The sequence below is a fragment of the Musca autumnalis genome, unplaced genomic scaffold (assembly GCF_047663935.1).
Source record: "Musca autumnalis isolate F117 unplaced genomic scaffold, ASM4766393v1 scaffold_2, whole genome shotgun sequence".
NCBI lineage: Eukaryota > Metazoa > Arthropoda > Insecta > Diptera > Muscidae > Musca > Musca autumnalis.
Genome location: NW_027411755.1, coordinates 246,200,832 through 246,221,499, shown reverse-complemented (window position 1 = coordinate 246,221,499; position 20,668 = coordinate 246,200,832). Strand labels below are relative to the sequence as shown.

At 40.6% G+C, this 20,668-nt stretch overlaps 2 protein-coding genes across 5 annotated transcripts in view; one reads left to right on the top strand and one right to left on the bottom strand.

Annotated features, from left to right (window-relative positions):
- Window positions 1-7,732: 7,732 nt before the first annotated feature.
- On the top strand, window positions 7,733-15,738 carry LOC141395436 (uncharacterized). Of its 3 annotated transcripts, none has more exons than XM_073971290.1 (4): window positions 7,733-7,987; window positions 8,073-8,121; window positions 8,182-9,410; window positions 15,433-15,738. In XM_073971290.1, exons 2-4 carry the CDS (start codon window positions 8,106-8,108, stop codon window positions 15,535-15,537), a joined length of 1,350 nt encoding a protein of 449 aa, XP_073827391.1. In that variant the 5' UTR covers window positions 7,733-7,987; window positions 8,073-8,105; the 3' UTR covers window positions 15,538-15,738. The 3 variants fall into 3 exon arrangements, with proteins under 3 accessions (XP_073827391.1, XP_073827393.1, XP_073827392.1); XM_073971292.1 differs by having other exon boundaries at window positions 7,749-7,987; window positions 8,076-8,121; XM_073971291.1 differs by having other exon boundaries at window positions 7,749-7,987; window positions 8,053-8,121.
- LOC141395437 (uncharacterized) overlaps window positions 15,739-20,668 on the bottom strand; it is a 32,194-nt gene continuing 27,264 nt past the window's right edge. The window contains exons 2-3 of one of the 2 annotated variants that reach the window (XM_073971293.1): window positions 16,306-16,552; window positions 15,739-16,238 (exon numbers count right to left, since the gene is read on the bottom strand). In XM_073971293.1, coding sequence (XP_073827394.1) covers window positions 15,739-16,238; window positions 16,306-16,378 — 573 coding nt within the window. In that variant the 5' untranslated portion in view covers window positions 16,379-16,552. Of the gene's footprint in view, window positions 16,239-16,305; window positions 16,563-20,668 lie in introns of those variants that run through there. The other variant, XM_073971294.1, reaches the window with a different exon arrangement.

Here is a 20,668-nt window from a genome sequence, read left to right as displayed (position 1 = left end):
AAATAGGGTTTCTGGACTAAACTATAAGCATTTCTCCCTATTTTCTACGAATAATGGGGAAAAGGTAAGAACCTGTATTGTAGCTAAGAAAAATCTTATTCAACTCTACAATTACAGTGATGGCGATACGACTGTAGTGAGACTAGACGAAGATACCGGTAGGGCTGTAGTACTAGCCTCGGTCTACATGCGGAGATGACAGGCAATTGCAGATTAGTAAAGCGCTGTGATGCAAATACTCACCATTTCCACTGGGGAGGCAGAGACACCAATGCGAGAGGTCAGCCCATATTCGATTTTATTTTAGCTAATAATCTACGAGTATGTAATAGGGGTAACACTGCCACCTTCCAAAATAGGGTAAGGGAAGAGGTCATAGACTTAACCCTTGCAAATATGGAATATACAACCATAGTGGACTGGAGGGTATCGGAGGAGTGTTCATTTTCAGATCACAGAGCGATACACTTTCAAGTACGTTATGGAGATAAAGCAACTGCATCATAGAAATCCAGGGAGGGAAAACTGGGAAAACTACAACTCCCTTGTTTCCTCGAAGTTGTGCGAATTCTCTGAACCACGTACAACGGGGGAAATCAATGGCCAAGTTGAATACCTTTCGCGTGTCCTCCAGGGCAGCTATGAAAAGTCTTGCCCATTACCTTATCCTGGTAGGAGAACTCAAGTTTGGTGGAGCAAAGAGCTATCCAAACATAGGTAAAACAGCAGGAAAGCATATAATAAAGCTAACAGCACCAAAGCTGATACCGATTGGAATCTATACAGATAAATAATCAGGAAAGCTAAGAGAAATTCGTGAAACAGTTTTAGTGAATCTATAGAGGGGGTTAATGCAGCAGCGAGGTTCCGTAAGGTGATCTCGTAGGACCCAAAACCCTTTGGAAGCATCAAACGGGATAATGGTACCTGGACTAATTCCGCTCTAGAGACTCTAGACCTGTTGACAGGAACACATATCCCTGGAAGTTGGGATGCTAGCTCGAGTACACCTGGCGTGGACACAAGAAGGACCCGCACTACAGGGGAGGTGGCTTTTGTTGACAGATTAGTAAGCTACCACAAAATCTCATGGGCGATAAGTTCTTTTCAGCCATATATGTCTCCTGGACCTGATGGTATCATACCAGCGATGCTTCAGAACGCACCGACTGTCCTGACAACCGTTCTTCAGAAGATTTTTAGGGCTTGTCTACTACTATCGCACATACTGGCGCTGTGGAAAGAGGTAACAGTGACCTACATTCCCAAAGCTGGGAAACCAAGTCACTCGCTACCGAAAGACTACAGGCCGATTAGTCTTTCCTACTTTCTCTTAAAGACTTTGGAAAGGTTGTTAGATTCAGAAATTAGAACTTTCTTCAGCCAAGACCTTATAAGCAACTCACAACATGCATATATTTAAGGGAAATCAACAGAAACAGCGCTACATAGAGTCGTAGGGTATATAGAGAAAAATCTGGATGAATCGAATTTCACCCTGGCTGTCTTTCTGGATATAGAGCGGGCCTTTCACAACATGAAGCTCCATTCATTCTCCTCTAGAATTACCTCTATCCGAATAGACTGGATTGATAGCATGCTTATCAATTATAATATTGGCGAGAGCTCTATTAGGAGATATGTCACTAGAGGCACTTCTCAGGGGGGAGTCCTATCCCACCTACTTTGGCTACTGGTGATAAATGGGATACTCATGGAATTCAACAGACTGGGAACTAAGGTAGTCGCTTATGCGGATGACGTAGTTATCCTGATTAGCGGGAAATGTCTGTCTACGTTGTCTGAACTGATGCAAGGGGCACTTGTCAAACTCTCTAGATGGGCTCATACCAATGGCCTGGGTGTGAATCCGTTAAAAACTGAGTTGGTACTATTCACTAGGAAAAGAAAAACCGTTGAGTTCGTACCCCCAACACTGGATGGTGTGCAACTAAATCTCTCCACTGAGGCGAAGTACCTGTGAGTGATCCTTGACCATCGGCTTAGATGGAAAAGGAACACAGAGGAACGTACCAAGAGACGTCTAATTGCACTCTACTCATGTAAGAACTCCATAGGAAAAAGTTGGGATCTGACAACTCATGTGGTAAACTGGCTGTATAAGACAGTTGTCTGCCCCATTCTGACCTATCGATGTCTTGTTTGGTGGCAGGCCCTGAGCAATAGGTCCAATTTTTCCAGGTTAGTTTCTGTGCAGAGATCTGCTTCAATTCTTATCACTGGAGCAGTAAAGAGCACCCCACAGGCAACACTGAATGCGGTATTGAACATTCAACCCCTTGATATCTCAGATCAATATCTAGCATCCCGTAGTGCCCTGAGGCTCAAGGAGCTCAACCTGTGGCGTTCTTCGGGGTCTGGACATGCTAGCATTTTACAACAGTTAAGCAGTCAGATCGAATTAAGCAACGGGAGGAATGAAACTGACTACATTTCGCCTTCACTGGAATCTGATGTAGCGAATGTAATAATCCCTGACAGGAGTAAATTGGAGCAGGGCAGGCCACTACCCGATAGCCTTCCCATCTTTACTGATGGATGAAGGTACTGGAGCGGGGGTGTACTGCGAAGAGCTAAATATCAAACGCTCGTTTAAGCTTAGTACAAATTGCAGTGTTTTTCAGGCGGAGGTCTGTGCAGTAATGAAAGCCCTAGAATTAGTGGTAGGAATGACGGACAACGCAAGCAGGACAGTCACAGTCTATGTGGATAGTCAGGCTGCTCTTAAGGCGCTAGGGTCTTATACTTAAAAACCATCTTAAAAACATGCCACCTACGCGTCAACCTTTGTTGGGTACCAGGACACTGCAATGTTGAGGGGAATGAGATTGTTGATAAACTAGCAAGGCGAGGCTCTCAGTCTTCGAACCTCATGGTAGAGGACTATGTCAAGCCACCGCTTTGCTTCTTCCTCAGCAAACTCAGCCAGTTCTACGCAGAGAAAACCGTAAGAAATTGGCAGGAAGTACCTGGTTGTAAGGTATCGTAGTTAATCTGGCGGCAATTTCAGGGCGTAGAACGGCATAACTTCTCTCACTGCGTAAGCCAGAAATCAGAGTTGCCACTGTAGCATAAGATCCATGACTTGTAAGTGGGATGAAAACAACATTGATAATTGTAGGTTATGTGAGGATGAAGAGGAAACGGAGACATTCGAGCACCTTCTTTGTCGATGCCCTAGACTGGCATAGACTATTTGGTGTATATGTGATTGACTCTCTTTCTTCTCTACATATTGTAAGAGCCTTAAATGGCTATGGGCGGGTCAGTACAGACTTGAATAATCTAGAAATCTTTTTCTAGACTAACTTTCTCTTTCCTATAAACTACCTAATACTTTCTCTTTTCTTATTTGTTCTCTCCATCCTTCCCTCTTGTTTTTCACTATCTCTCACTCACTCTCCTCTCCTAACTATTCAAACATCTCATCCCTCAATAGCCAACCTAACCTAACCTTCAAGAATTGTTTTACAATAACGAAGATCCCGCAAGTCAAATGCGGAAACGTCTTTCATAGCAACAAGTGCTCGATTCTAAATATAGCTCGATTCATTTTTTAGGATTTTTCCCCTAGAAAAAACAGCCTACTATGAAAAAACGAAAGAAAGGAAAAGCAAACCCCTCTAAAGTTGACGAACCCCGCAAACGTTTTAAGGACCATGATCTGCGAATCTGCACCTGGAATGTTCGCACTCTTTATAGAGAAGGTGCAGTCTTCGCATTGGCAGACGTACTTGAAAGGTACAAGGCCGATATTACTGCCATACAGGAAATACGATGGATTGGGAAAGGCGTCACAACAACACCTAAAGGTGGCGCACTGTATTATAGCTGCCATGACGTAAAGCATGGGTTTGGTTGCGGATTCGTAGTTAGTCGGAGACTAAAACATCTGGTATCCAGCTTCACCCCAGTGAATGAAAGACTTGCTGCTATTCGAATAAAAGCTAAATTCTTCAACATCAGATTAATTTGCGCTCATGCTCCCACTGAAGAAAAGGACGAACAGACCAAAGATATATTTTACGAGCGCTTAGCAGAAACATATGACCGTTGCCCTGCCCATGACATTAAAATCATTATAGGCTATTTTAATGCCAAAATTGGAAAGGAGAATATCTTTGGCCCAACAGTCGGGAAATTCAGTCCCCACAGTGAAACATCTGACAATGGTATGAGGCTGATAGACTTTGCAGCTGCAAAAAACATGGTAGTTAGCAGTACCAGATTTAATCATCTCGGTATTCATAAGGGCACCTGGCTGTCTCCAGATCAGAAAACAAGAAACCAAATTGATCATGTTGTAATAGATGGAAGACATTCATCCAGCGTGTTGGATGTACGATCGTTCCGAGGCGCAAACATTGATTCAGACCACTACCTCGTTGCAGCAAAGGTACGTATCCGTCTAAACGTTGCAAATAAAGCACGAACAGACACAACGCGGAAGTTGGACATCGATAGGCTGCAAACACAACAGATAGCCACAGCATATTCCACTCAACTAGCCCAATTGCTTAATGAGAACACTCCTTGTCCCGATAACATAACAACACAATGGCAAAATATTGCCCAATCCATGCAAACAGCCGCAAAATACATACTTGGATTCCAGAGACCTCCACAAAGGAATTTATGGTATGACCAGGAGTGTCGTGCTACTACCGAAGAGCAAAATGCGGCATATAGAGCTACTTTACAATCAGTAGCAACACGTAGCGCACGAGAGAGATATCGGGAGAAAAGGAGAGAAGAGAAACGTCTTTTCCGCAAGAAAAAGAGAGAAATGGAAAAGCGGGAGTGTGAAAAAATCGTGATGTGCAGGAGCCAAAATGAAGTCCGAAATTCTACCAAAGAGTGAAACATCAAACAGATGGCTTTGGTACAGACACATCCTCCTGTAGAGACCAGCAAGGTAATTTGGTAACTGATACAGATAGTGTGCTCAGGATATGGAAGGAACATTTCTCCAATCTGCTGGTATCCAATAGTAGCGAAGACGATGATACCACAGATCCAATCCCAGAAGATGGTATAGAATGTATACCGCCCGGCCAAGATGAGGTAAAAATAGCAATCAACCGGCTGAAGAATAATAAAGCAGCAGGAGCCGATGGCTTACCAGCCGAGCTGTTTAAAACCGGAGGCGACGCGCTGATAAGGCGTATGCATCAGCTAGTTAGCACCATCTGGCAGGAAGAACGCGTACCCGACGATTGGAACCTGAGCATCCTATGTCCCGTCCACAAGAAAGGAGATAAGACTGTATGCTCCAACTATAGGGGCATAAGTCTTCTCCCTATTGCCTACAAGATCGTGTCAGGGATATTGTGCGATATTTACCCTGCGGCAAATCCTGGAGAAGACCCAAGAGATGCAGATCGACACCTACCACCTTTTTGTCGATTATAAAGCAGCCTTCGACAGCCCACTACGTTCAAAGGTATTCCAGGCCATGTCTGAATTTGGTATCGCCGCAAAGCTCATTCGGCTTAGTAAAATGACTTTAACTGACACGAGATCCTCAGTTAAAATAGGAAAGATCCTCTCCGAAGAATTTTGTACCAAAAGAGGTTTCAGGCAAGGAGACAGCCTCTTGTGTGATCTCTTCAAAATCCTGCTGGAAAAGGTTATTCGAGAGGCAAACGTCAAAAGAAGTGGCACAATCTACACCAATGGCCACATGTTATTTGCTTATGCTGATGATATAGACATCATGGGACGATCAGTAAAGGAAGTAACTGATACCTTTAGGAAGTTCGAAGCAGAATCTGCGAAAGTGGGTCTGGCGGTAAACGGCGAAAAGACCAAATTGAAGGTGTCGACGCGCAAAGCGTCCATAGAGCTCGGACCAACTGTGGAAGTTGGTACCTACAATTTTGAGGTAGTTAAAGACTTCGTCTACCACGGCACTGCCATAAACACAACAAACAACATCAGTTGTGAAATAAGAAGAAGAATTGTATTGGCCAACAGATGCTACTTTGGTTTAAGTAAGCAGTTTAAAAACAAAGCCACATCTCGTCAAACAAAAATAACACTATACAAAACGCTGATACTACTCGTGCTAATGTATGGCTCCGAAGCATGGGTACTTGCGCAAGCAGATAAGGCAGTGTTTGGTGTGTTTGAGTGGAAATTTTTTCGAAAGATCTACGGGCCGATATGCGTTGACGGTGAATATCGACGTCGTATGAACCACGAGCTATATAAGCTATACAAAGACATGAATATAGTTAAACGTATCGAGATGCAACGATTGCGTTGGCTAGGCCATATCATAAGAATGAGCGATGATGAACCCGCTAAAAAGGCGTATGAATACATGCCACATGACGGTGCACGCAGAATCGGCAGGCCTAAGCTTCGATGGAGCATACAAGTGGATGAAGAAATGAAAAGGCGCGGTATTCCAAAAAGTCAAGCGAAAAATAGAGAGGAATGGAGATCTTTCTTAGTTCGGTCTATGGACCAACTAAGTTAGTAAGTAAGTAAGTCAGTGAATTATGTGCATCGACCATAGTGATACCACTTTTAAATACGTTTCACACGGCCTAAATACTCAGGTAATGTAGGACATCACTACAATGAGGTGTGTTTAACAATCCTATAGAAATTTCATTTGATGTTTTCTTAACTGGAATTCGATTTGAGAATTTAGTGTACACTACAGGCATGTTAGCAATTTCAATATGTGATCTTCAATCCATAAATCCTATATCAAATTGTTGCAATAATCGAATGGAATATGATTAACCTGTAGTGTTTAGTTTAGAAAAACAATTAAAAGTTCCAGAATTAGTTTGAGGTTAATCTTGTTGCTTACCTTCATGTTTGATTTCTGTAATATAACATCTCTGATTAAAACGGAAGGTTGAATAGACTTTCCAAGCAACTTGGTTTACCTCGCTACTCTCAACTGCGGCCAAGCTGCGATTTGAATACTATAATTTAAGCTTTCCATCGAGGTTCTGGCCTTCCCCTTCTGACATAGAGTTCCAATTGAAACAGCGATAAGCAATGAATAGCTAAGCCCCGCTGTGTTTATACATTTCATACCAAAGAACTGGAGAATAAGTCCGCGATGTACAACTCTCTTTAGTACGTACCAACCCGGGGGCCACCATTACCTCGATTTTGGATTATTTTGATCCCAATTCATTTTAATAATTAAATTTTATTTTTAAACAACTGCAAAACAGAAATATTCAAAATAAAGCTTTTACCTTATTAACTGCGCGTTGCGCGTGCGTTCAAAAATACAAAAACAAAATACATGTATTTTAAATTGAAAACAACAACAAATACATGTATTTTGTTTTTGTACTTTTGAACGCACACGCAACACGCAGTTAATTAGGTAAAGGCTTTAAAGAAAAACGATTCAAATTTGAAAGATGTTTACCATTCATTTCAAATCAATTTAAAACTACATCGTACTTTTTATTCCTCTTCAATCTGATGAAATTACAAACTTCGCCATGCTCGCCACTTCTTAAAATGTTATGCCATTAAAAGAACTCTGTTAAATTTCCCTGCACAAAAACATTCGAATTTAAAAAGTTCTTTCAAAATTAACGGATTATTACCAGGGTTCTCACATTCCCAAAACAATTCAAGATACACCTTTTGTTTAGGTAGTACTTCTGTTTCACGTTTTCTCCTTTGTGCTTATTTTTCTTCTTTGTTTATGTTTAATTTATTGTGTTTTGTTCTAATATTTTGAATATTTGGGGTGGATACGCGTTTCATTTTGTGATCTGGAAACCAACTAGTAGCGTGTATTTTATCTTTAAAATAAATTTTAATTTCAAATAGTCCTTAAAACGAAGAAAAGGACACACAAATAAAAGTTACCCCCTCAAAAATTACTTTACTACGGTATCAGTCGTCGATTTGGGATTGTTTTGAAGAGAGAGAGAGAGAGAGAGAGAGAGTAGTTATCATCAAAGAGAAAATAATTCAGGTAAATAAAATAATAACGAGCAAAACAATAACAAAATTACGGACAACAAAGGAAGAAATAATTAGAAATCCTCTTTTGAAATTAGAAGACAAACGACGTAAATATTCACCTATAAAAAATGGTGACGTCCAAAGGTAAGTGAGAATCAATTGCGTTTTTAATGTAATGTAAATTAAAGTATCATTCTCATGCAGATATTTGTCAAGTTGGAGCAGGAAAACCTCACATACTGGATTTAAATGATGACTGTCTGGGCATGATAGTGAGACGCCTCAATATAATGCAACAGTATCAAATATCCAAATTACACACACGCTTCAAACAAATTGTTCAGTCCCAATGGCGTTGCAAACTAAATCATGTAGCCATATATCCTGAACTATTGGAGAATATTGATGAGTCGACATTTGTCGGTTTTATGCAAGAAGTTGGACCACATATGCAAAGTTTATTTATGCGCCATTGTGATATCAAATATTTACGTCTACTCAATGACCAGATATTCAATAACACCGAATCCTTTAGTTGGATGGGTGAAGGAGGAGGAGCAGCAGGCGATAGTGCTGGCGAAGAATTGGCCGAGTTTCAAGGAGATCGCCAACAACAACAGTTTTTGGATGAGGATCTTAATCTATTGACCAGAATATTTCCCAAATTAAAAGTACTAAAACTGAGAAGCTGTCAAATAACAGGCAAATATCTATCTCAATTGGCAACGTTAAAACACCTCTCCCTGGATGATTGCCAGTGTCTGGAATCGGATAATTTCCAAGAAGTTTTCCAGGAGCTCAAACTACGTAAATTCGACATAATGGAGGACTGTGATGAAATTAATTGTTGCGATCTAATTGAGCTAAAGAAATGTCCCACTTTGGAACACATTAAAATTGCCGATTATCATTTGTGCTTCGACACGGATATTATTAATGATATTTTGCGTATGCCTCACCTAAAGAAACTTTCAATTTATTCCAAAAATTTCGTCTTTGATGTCTTGGAAAGGATATCAAGGACAAATCTTAAACAAATTGAGGCATTCAAATTTAATGGCCTTTTACACAATTTTGAGCGTTTCTTTCGTGAGCTAAATCACATGAGATTTTTGAAAAAATTATCCTTTTATGAATGTCATGGATTTGATATTGAAGGTATACGCGACCATATGCTGGTGCAGATAAGTAAGCAGTTTGCCGATTTGGAGGAGATCCACTTGTGCTCATGTGATTTGGAAAGTGATCGTGGTGTCTTGAGTTTTGTCCAGAATTGCCGTAAATTGAAGTTAATAAATTTAACAGGTTGTGGCAAAGGAATTGGCGAATCGGTGATATGGCGTTGCATGGAAATGATGAAGAAACAGAAATGGCGAACCCAAACTCTGGAAATGTGGCTCAAGGATACCGTTATTGATAAGTCAATATTGGAGGTAAGTAATGGGATTTTAGTAATGTCGATTTTGTAGTTGTAGAAATTTTCAAGAATTGTTCAAAGCCTCGCTAACTTATGTGTACTAATGTAGTGCCGAGTAGAGCTCCAAGCAGGTCTGTTTACTACATCATCCTTTATTAAGGCCTAACTTTAATTTGACTACTTTCACTTGAGTTGATGGAAAGCTCTAGTGGGGATTTTTAAAAATGTTTTTGAGGGTCCATCAGACTTAAGAAATGGGAATTTTTAGGAACGTTTTGTGAGCGGCCATCAAATGGGGATTTTTAAGTACCATCAGACGGAATATTTGGCCATTTTTAAGAATATTTATTAAGGGACATATGTGGGGATTTGAAGAAAATTGCTTGATGGACATCGACCAAAGCAGGGGGTATTTTAAGGTTTTTTTGTGCCTCCATAGGACCAACTAAGTGGGGATTTTTAAAAATATTTTTTGAGCCTCAATCAGACCAAACAATTGGGGATTTTTAACAATATTATTTGAGGGACCATCAGACCAAAACATTGGGGATTTTAAGAGACCTAGCAAATGAGGATTTTTAAGAGTCTTTTTGAGGGACCAGCTGGCCAAACAACTGGGAATTTTTAAGAATATTTTTGGAGGGACCATCAGACCACACACGAGAGGAAATTAAGAATGTTTTTTAGGGGAGCATCCGACAAAACAAGTGGGGATTTATAAGCATGTTTTTTAAGGGAGCATCAGACAAAACAAATGGGAATTTTTAAGAATATATTTTTAGGGACCATCAGACTAAACATGTGGGCTTTTTTAAGAATATTTGTTGAGAAACCATCAGACCAAACAAGTGAGGATTTTTTAGAAAATTTGTTGAGGGATCATCAGACTAGTCAAGGGGGATTTTTAATAATGTTTTTTCTTGAGCGACCATCAGATTAAACAATCGGGTTTTTAAGACTTTTTTTCAGGGAGCATCAGACCATACCTGTGGGGATTTTTAAGAATCTTTTTTTAGGGACCACCAGATCAAACAAGAGTGGATATTTAAAAAATAGTTTACGGAGGCCATCTATCAAAAATATTGGGGATTTTGAAGAATATTTCAAGGGACCATCAGACAGAAATCATCAGAAATTTTTTGGGAGACATTCCAACAGGTTGGAATTTTTATTAATTTTTTTGAGCCTTCCTCAAACCAAACAACTGGGGTTTTTAAGAATACGGAGGAACCGTCAGACCAAATAGTTGGGGATTTTAAAAATGTTTTTTGAGGGGCCATCAGACTTAACAAGTGATGATTTGTACGAATATTTTTTTGAGGCAAATAACGAGTGGGGATTTTTAAGAATTTTTTAAGCGAGCGAGCGAATATTTTATGGAGGCCATCAAACAAAACTACATATTGGGGATTTTTAAGAATATTTTTAAGGGGCGATTTTTAAAAATATTTTTTGTGGAACCATAAGCGTAGATTTGAAGAAAATCTTTTGATGGGCATTCAACCAAACCAGTGGGGGTTATTAAGATTTTTTTTGGGCCTCCAGAAGACCAAAGTAGTGGGGATTTTTAAAAATATTTTTTGAGCCTCAATCAGACCAAACATTTGGTGAGTTTTAACAATATTGTTTGAGGGAGCATCAGACCAAAAAGTGAAGATTTTTAAGGGGCCATCACACCAAAAATTTGGGGATTTTTAGGAATATTTTTTGAGGGGACCACCACAGCAAACAAGTGGGGATTTTATAGAATAGTTTCTGAGCCTCCAGCAGACCAAATAAGTGGGGAATTTTAAGAATAATTTGTGAGGGACTATCAGACCTAAGAAATGGGAATTTTTAAGAACGTTTTGTGAGGGACCATCAGACCTAGCAAATGGTCTTATAGGCCATCAGACCAAACAAGGGGGGATTTTTAGGAAAATTTTTGAGGTACTATCAGACCAACTAAGTAGGGATTTTTAGGAATGTTTTTTGAGGGTCTATCAGACCAAAGAATTTGTGACTTCTAAGAATATTTTTTGAAGGAACATCAGACTTAACAATTGGGGATTTTTAAGAATATTTTTGTGGGACCATCTAACCATACAAGTGGGGATTTTTAAGAATATTTTTGGGAAACCATTGGACCAAAGAGGTGGGTATTTTTAGGAACATTTTTTGATGGACAATTAGAACAAACATGTGGGGATTTTTAAGAACATTTTTGGCAGGCCATCAGACGAACCATGTGTGAATTTCTAAGAATATTTTTTGAGGGGACTATCAGACCAAGCAAGTGGGGATTTTTAAGAATATCTATGAAGGGATGGATCAGCATACCAAACAAGTGGGAATTTTTAAGAATATCTATGAAAGCATCATCAGACCAAACAAGTGGGCATTAATAAGAATATTTCTGAGGGACTATCAGACCATTAAATGGGGATTTTGAAACATTGTTTGAGCCTCCATCGGAAAAAACATGTGGAGATTTTTTTAAATATTTTTTGAGGGACCAAACAAGTGGTGATTTTTAAGAATATTTTTTCATGGATTATCAAACCAAACAAGTACTTACTTACTTAGTTGGCCCATTACAGAACATTTGTTTCATAGACCGAACTAAGAAAAGATCTCCATTCCTCTCTGTTTTTCGATTGACTTTTTGGAATACCGCGCCTTTTCATTTCATCATTCACTTGTATGCTCCATCGAAGCTTAGGCCTGCCGAATCTACGTGCACTGCCATGTGGCATGTATTCATACGCCTTTTTAGCGGGTTCATCATCGCTCATTCTTATGATATGGCCTAGCCAACGCAATCGTTGCATCTCGATACGTTTAACTATATTCATGCCTTTGTATAGCTCATATAGCTCGTGGTTCATACGACGTCGATATTCACCGTCAACGCAAATCGGCCCGTAGATCTTTCGAAGAATTTTCCTCTCTAACACACCAAACACTGCCTAATCTGCTTGCACAAGTACCCATGCTTCGGAGCCATACATTAGCACGGGTAGTATCAGCGTTTTGTATAGTGTTATTTTTGTTTGACGAGATGTGGCTTTGTTTTTAAACTGCTTACTTAAACCATAGTAGCATCTGTTGGCCAATACAATTCTTCTTCTTATTTCACAACTTATGTTGTTTGTTGTGTTTATGGCTGTGCCGAGGTAGACGAAGGCTTTAACTACTTCAAAATTGCAGGTACCAACTTCCACAGTTGGACCATCAATTTGGTCTTTTCGCCGTTTACCGCCAGACCCACTTTCGCAAATTCTGCTTCCTAAAGGTATCAGTTACTTCCTTTACTGATCGTCCCATGATGTCTATGTCATCAGCATAAGCAAGCAATATGTGGCTATTGGTGTAAATTGTGCCATTTCTTTTGACGTTTGCCTCTCGTATAACCTTTTCCAGCAAAATGTTGAATAGGTCACACGAAAGGCTGTCTCCTTGTCTGAAACCTCTTTTGGTACAAAATTCTTCGGAGAGGTTCTTTCCAATTTTAACTGAGGACCTAGTATCAGTTAAAGTCATCTTACAAAGCCGGATGAGCTTTGCGGGGATACCGAATTCAGACATTGCATGGAATACCTTTGATCGGAGGGGGGGACTGTCGAATGCTGCTTTATAATCGACAAAAAGGTGATATGTGTCGATCTGCATATCTTGGGTCTTCTCTAGGATTTGCCGCAGAGTAAATATCTGGTCAATGGTGGACTTGCCAGGTCTAAAGCCACATTGGTATGGTCCAATTATTTCGTTGACCATTGGCTTTAGTCGTTCGCACAATATCCCTGACACTATCTTATAGGCAATAGGGAGAAGACGTATGTCCCTATAGTTGGAGCATACAGTCTTATCTCCTTTCTTGTGGACGGGACATAGGATGCTCAGGTTCCAATCGTCGGGTACGCGTTCTTCCTGCCAGATGGTGCTAACTAGATGATGCATACACCTTATCAGCGCGTCGCCTCCGGTTTTAAACAGCTCGGCTGATAAGCCATCGGCTCCTGCTGCTTTATTATTCTTCAGCCGGTTGATTGCTGTTTTTACCTCATCTTCGCCGGGCGGTATACATTCTATACCATCTTCTGGGATTGGATCTGTGGTATCATCGTTTTCGCTACTATTGGATACCAGCAGATTGGAGAAATGTTCCTTCCATATCCTAAGCACGCTATCTGCATCTGTTACCAGATTACCTTGCTGGTCTCTACAGGAGGATGTGCCTGTACCAAAGCCATCTGTTTGATGTTTCACCCTTTGGTAGAATTTTCGGACTTCATTCTGGCTCCTGTACATCTCGATTTTTTCACACTCCCGCTTTTCCATTTCTCTCTTTTTCTTGCGGAAAAGACGTTTCTCTTCTCTCCTTTTCTCCCGATATCTCTCCCGTGCGCTACGTGTTCCTACTGATTGTAAAGTAGCTCTATATGCCGCCTTTTTTTTCTTCGGTAGCAGCACGACACTCCTGGTCATACCATGAATTCCTTTGTGGAGGTCTCTGGAATCCAAGTATGGATTTTGCGGCTGTTTGCATGGAGTGGGCAATAGTTTGCCATTGTGTTGTTATGTTATCGGGACGAGGAGTGCTTTGATTAAGCAGTTGGGCCAGTTGAGTGGAATATGCTGTGACTATCTGTTGTGATTGCAGCTTACCGATGTCCAACTTCCGTGTTGTGTCTGTTCGCACTTCGTTTGCAACGCTTAACCGGGTGAGTACCTTTGCTGCAACAAGGTAGTGGTCCGAGTATATGTTTGCATCTCGGAACGATCGTACATCCAACACGCTCGATGAATGTCTTCCATCTATCACAACATGATCAATTTGGTTTCTTGTTTTCTGATCTGGAGACAGCCAGGTGCCCTTATGAATATCGAGATGATTAAATCTGGTACTGCTAACTACCATGTTTTTTGCAGCTGCAAAGTCTATCAGTCTCATACCATTGTCAGATGTTTCACTGTGGAGACTGAATTTCCCGACTGTTGGGCCAAAGATATTCTCCTTTCCAATTTTGGCATTAAAATCGCCTAGAATGATTTTAATGTCATGGGCAGGGCAACGGTCATATGTTTCTTCTAAGCGCTCGTAAAATATATCTTTGGTCTGTTCGTCCTTTTCTTCAGTGGGAGCATGAGCGCAAATAAAGCTGATGTTGAAGAATTTAGCTTTTATTCGAATAGCAGCAAGTCTTTCATTCACTGGAGTGAAGCTGGATACAAGATGTTTTAGTCTCCGACTAACTACGAATCCACAACCAAACTCATGCTTTACGTCATGGCAGCTATAATACAGTGCGTCACCTTTAGGTGTTGTTGTGACGCCTTTCCCAATCCATCGTATTTCCTGTATGGCAGTAATATCGGTCTTGTACTTTTCAAGTACGTCTGCCAATGCGAAGACTGCATCTTCTCTATAAAGAGTGCGAACATTCCAGGTGCAGATTCGCAGATCATGGTCCTTAAAACGTTTGCGGGGTTCGTCAACTTTAGAGGGGTTTGTTTTTCTTTTCTTTCGTTTTTTCATAGTAGGCTGTTTTTTCTAGGGGAGGGTTACTAACCCGACGCCCAAACCCAAGTTTTTAACGTTCTTATGGGTGAACGCGCGGCACATGTTAGCTCACTACCTTTAACGGGTGTTAAAGGCAGTTCCCCAGGTGACACCACGGGGAGGTCAGTGTCCACTTGGGATGAAAGAGGGACCAAGATAAATCCTGGGCTTTGCCATGTTAAAACCGGTCAGGACCGTTCCTTGGTATCTTCCATCCCCTACGTCACCTACGCCAAACAAAGTAGTCTATGAATCACATAAAGTGAAAAATATGTCAAAGCTGAAATCTTCTTATCTACCAGATTATTATCTAACAATTTAGTCCTCGGTAAACCATAAATCCCACATTTGACTGACAAATTATTCGATTTCAAGATTATAGTCAGTCTACGATTTTTCATAGATAATGAATTATAACCTTAATTCCCGTTGAAAGTTTGGAGCAATAAGTTTCATTCTCAACACTAATATGTATTTGCTTTTTTTCCTTTTTTAGGATCCACGTTATATGTACAACAATCGTTTCCTTAATCTGGACTTTAAACAATCTCTACAAGACTCAAATCCACATGGAGTACTGAAATTTACCTTTACAACTTAGTAGATAGTACAACATATATTTATTAAATAAAATAACCACATGTAAATACCAAATAATTAATGCCTACATACATACATTACATACTAAAACAACGCCTAAAGACAATTATCTCCTATAAATTTAATTACTTTACAGAAAAGAAAGAAGAATATAATTTAATAATAAAAAATCTTAATCTATAAATTTTTTCTCAACACTTAATTAAAGAATTTTCAATTCCAAACGTTTTAAATTACCGCCACCAATGGCAAAAATATCGCGACAATAGCGCACATGATAACCTTTCAATTCCAATTCTTGAATGTTGGGAAAACAATTCTGTAGCACTTGTAACGCCTCATGACCATAACGTTCCGACTGATTACGATGCTGTTCGAATGGATCGATACACTTTAGGATGGTGACTTTTGGAAAGCACAAAGTGATTAATTGTTCAAATCGTGACTTCCTTAAGTAATGCAGTGATAAGTTCACCGTATGTTCACTTATGATATGCATGAATTCCATGAACTCTTTATCACTTAAATGGGCAACCTGTTGATCTTCCACCTGGACAGTGTGCAACAAACTCCCCGTAGACCATAAATGTTCAATAATTAGTTCGAGGCGTAAGTGAAGTTTCCACATAATAAACTGTTCTACGGTGTTTAAACGTTTGCATATCAATTCGAGGCAATCATCGTTTAATTGTAGCAGGGAATCTAAATGGAAATTAATTGTTTATAATAAATCTGGTGATTGTTTTTTTGTTTGTGTCATAAAAATAACCTTTTATTTTTGTCGTTGATGGTGCTGCTGTAGTTGTTGTTATGTCCTCATTTAATGTCGTTAAAGATGACATACCGGTCGCCGCGCCTATTGTTTATTTTATGTTGGTCTTGTTAGCTAAATGGTGGTTTGGTTGATAACAGCACCCAGCAGCAAGCTTTCGTTTTGTTTTGTTCCCTGTTTCGCATCCTCCTCTCAATGGAATATGTAGGTATATATGTATGTACAGTGTCCTCATTTGTTCTTGCTTGTGTCAAACGAACGGAAAAAGGTAAAACACAATGAAATTATAATAAATGGCAACTCTTGTTATTTTGCCTGGATGAGTTGGAGATAAACATAACAAATGATTGGAACAAGTCAGATTTTGTGTTTTAATCTTAATCCTTTTTATTCCCCCTGTCTTTAGGCTCAAGAGGGTATATACACTTTGATACGATGAAAATTGTCCTTATCGAAGTAATGGTATGTTTGAAAAAATCCGTTTCACATAATTTGGAGCTGATTTAGCCATGTCCGTCCGATCAACATCAACTCTAAAAACCCGCAAAGTACTAATGGGCTTGAGTCAGTTGATGAACAAAGGGAAATCATCCGACTTAGGTGCAAACGCGAGCAGACGGATCAATGATGGTTCTGCAACAGCGTCCGCTACTTTAAAGGTCGCTAATACTCAGTTGACTAATCGAAAATCACAAACAGTGTTTGTGAAAGAAGATGAGATCATCCGAGGAACAGCCTCATGCCGCGAAGAACTTAACACTGTCACATTCGCTCCGTTCGCCTGCGTCGTATGCCTCTGTGACGAAGAACATTATTGAGAACATCACTAGTGAAGAGACCAAAACTTCTTCAGTCAGTGCATAAGCGTCGAAACCTTGTACGTCTGAGGAGGCGAGCAAGGATAACGCGAAGCACAGCTCTTCGCAGAAACCCTGCTCTTCTAATCCAAAGCATGTTGCCAATACAGCGTGACGAATTGTCCCAACTGATACCTGGCTAGCAGTCGGCGACAAGGCTGAACCCAATGGGCACATCAGCAATTCTCATTGGTTGCTGGCTGAAAGTCATCTAAGGAAAATTCTCGAACGTTGTGGACAGAGTTAGGGCCTGGCAGCCAAAGTCATTCGTTATAAAATAGAGGAATTGCTAGATTTTCTTATTCAGGCAGTAGAGGGCAATGGCTGGCTTTGGGAAGGCAGCAAACTGACAGTTGTACCTGTTGCTAAAATCCCAAGTGGAATGATAACATCCTTCCATGAAGTTGGAAAGAAGATCAGTCTTCAGATGTGAAAGTGGGGAATTATAAACTCCTTTCGGAAGAACGACTTGCTCATCATTAAGTTTTTCACTTGTAAGACTGGAGAAAATTACCTCAGAAGTTGAGGTAAGTGTGCAAAGTGTTGCGTCAATTCTAATTACCGAATCAATCAAAATCACGCCTCAGGCCTGGTCCAGTTTCAGTCTGCGAGGGCGGTTTTTAGATTCGTAGAGTCAGGATCGTGGCGTACTTCATACTTCCGACATGCGAAGGTCGTGAACTTAATTAAAACAAGTAAAAAAATATCAGTCGGCTTTGCCGACATAGATATACCCTTCGCCTATGTGAATTGAAACTTTTATCTACGGACAAATCGAATGTATTTATTGTCTTTTCAGAATTGTGTGGCCCTTTTTGGACATTTTAACCTGCCGACAAAAATGTGGATTCGGATTAAAGTTCAAAAGTGTTGCGAAGGAGACACTTAAAAGAATGGGCTGACATAGACAATTATGGAAGTGGATCTTATTTTGAGAGTCATATCTTTTCGATAGATATCGCGCTCACTAGTCATTTCATAATATGGCTGTAAACAGGACGACAACCAACAGCATCGGCAAACATTTCCAAAGGATCTTCGATCAGACCCAACACACAAATGTTGAACTTTTGTGGGGGAATTAATCTAAGGAGAGAACCGATATGGGCCATTTAGAAGTTAAACTAAATTTGGACAGAATATTTGGAGATCCAAAGTTTGGACCAAATTGTTTGCCCCGCTCAAGATATATCGTGTATAACATTTTAGTGAATTTTTTAAATGTTGGAGGGGAATTCTGGATCTTCGAACTGAAATTATGTTTGGAAAAAATATGACGAAATTTTTTTTTAATGTTGGAGGGAAGTATCGGAAGTTGTGGATCTTCGAACTGAAACAAAGTTTGGAAAAAATACGACGAAGGCAAAATTTTGGATCAAATCGGTTGATCAGTTCGAGGGTTATAGTGCTCTCCAGCCATTATAGAAGAAAGCAGAAATGGACTTTCCCCTGAAAAAAATTCTACCGTCGTAATTGAGGCAGCGAGTGCAAGTTGTTTCAACAGAAATCAAAGTGATTCGAGAGCAGGTCTTAAAGTGCACTTATCCGGAATTTTGTGTGAAAGGTACCCGAAGGGAATGGACAAATATAGTCCATATTTGATGTGTAAAGTATGGACCAAATCGGTAACTCCCTTTAAGAGTTATCGTGCGCAGAATTTTTCCGAAATTTTTTTAACTTTTGTGAGGGAGGTACCTAAAGGAGTGGACCGAAATGACTTATCTTCGAACTTAAACTATGTTTGGACAAAATATTACTAAGGCCAAATTTTGGACCGAATAGGCAGATCCGTTCGAGAGTTATCTTTCGCTCCAACCACCTCCCACGGTGTCATAGGGGGTTTTTTGCACATTTCAGGTCAGGTGATGGTTACAACGTACTTAGGAAGGATCGCAACAGAAGTGGAGGTGGGGGATTAGTTTTCCTATTGTGCCAGTCTATTCAAAATAAGCCTATTTCGCTTGTGCTTCACCCTAATGACACGGAATGTATGTGGGTAGCCATAGGTGAGGAACTGCCGAGGTAGAGTTGCTGATCGTATACATCCCGCCGGTAAGTAGCTGTATTTTAGGTTACAAGCCTAGCATTAAACCGTTTTTGGTAGGTCATCATAACCGTCTGGTCTTGATGGATGTGGAGATGTGGCAGCGCTGGTTGTGAAGATTGATAGCTCTACGTTTTGCTCGGTCAATGCGGACCGAGAAGAGTACGAAGGGCGAAGAGAAGAGTACTACGTCACATTAGATATTTTTCTGCCAATGGTTGATGTTGCGAATGCCATCAGGAACGCTAACTCATACAAAGCGTTGGGTCCTTATGGCATCTCCATGGTTATGCAGAAACAGCTGGATGAGCCGGGAATGGAAAATGGGTAGGGTGGTCCGGCTACTGAAGCCAAGCAGGGATGCCAGCAAAAGTGAATTGTACAGGCCGATTTCGCTTTTGTCACCCGTAGAAAAGACCCTTGAAGCCTTAGTGCTCCCCAACGTCAGAAATAGCTATCCAGTTGCCGATCATCAGCATGGAATCCGTAAGCAGCACATCGACATTGACTTATCAAAAGTCTTTGATACTGTCAGCCATTCCACGATGTTTGAGGACATTGAGCAGACAACCCTCCGGCCACGTCTGAAACGTAGGATAATCAATTATATGTTCAGGAACATGAAGTCCAATCCCCGTAGATTGAAACAGGGTGTTCCCTAAGGTGTGGTGATATCTCCGGAACTGTTTAACCTCTACATCTCATGTATTCAGCCCACAGATGGCATCGAGACCGTAACGTATGCAGATCTTGGCGTCAGAGACCTTCCCTGATGACATCTGTGAGATGTCAACTGCCCCAAAATTCTAGGGGTCACATTCGACGCTACGTTTACGTCGTCCGCGTACATAGGAACAAGGCCCTCTAGTCCCAAGACGGCAGTATTTGGGGTGCAGATAAAGAAACCTAGTTGAACACATATAACACGATAGGTCTGTGGTAAGCTAGCTAGGTAAGCTATGCGGCGACATTATGGTCCCCGTGTTTATATGATGCGCAATGGAAAAAGATTTAAACGTGTCAGAATGCCGCCCTGAGAACTGCGACAGGGTGCCTCCTCATGTCTTCAGTGGACCATCTACATGAGGAGACGCAGATTCTTCCGGTTCAGCAATACAATAGCATGCTCTCGTTGCAGTACTTCCGTTACCGTGAGAGGCATTCCATTCACCATCAGGTGGGTAGACCCGCACATGCAGGCACACCAAGAAGGATCTTCACGTTCTACAGACCGAGGTCCAACCATACATTAGAGAACCCCTAAATCAACAAGCATATTAAGCAGGTTTGAACAGCATTCACACGGACGCAGTTGCTAAAGCCATAACAAAAAAGTTCTCGGAGTACATCCCCCATCTATCGCAGCTGAAGAGAGTCAGTTATCACGACAAACTAGAGTGCTTTTGGCTCAACTACGCTCGGAATATTGCAGTCGCCTAAATTCTTATAGGGCAAAGAT

Bases quoted from the DNA above. Each gene is read 5' to 3' on its own strand.
- LOC141395436 (XM_073971290.1), top strand. The intron at 9,411-15,432 runs GTAAGTAATGGG...TTCCTTTTTTAG, and splicing joins TTGATAAGTCAATATTGGAG to GATCCACGTTATATGTACAA.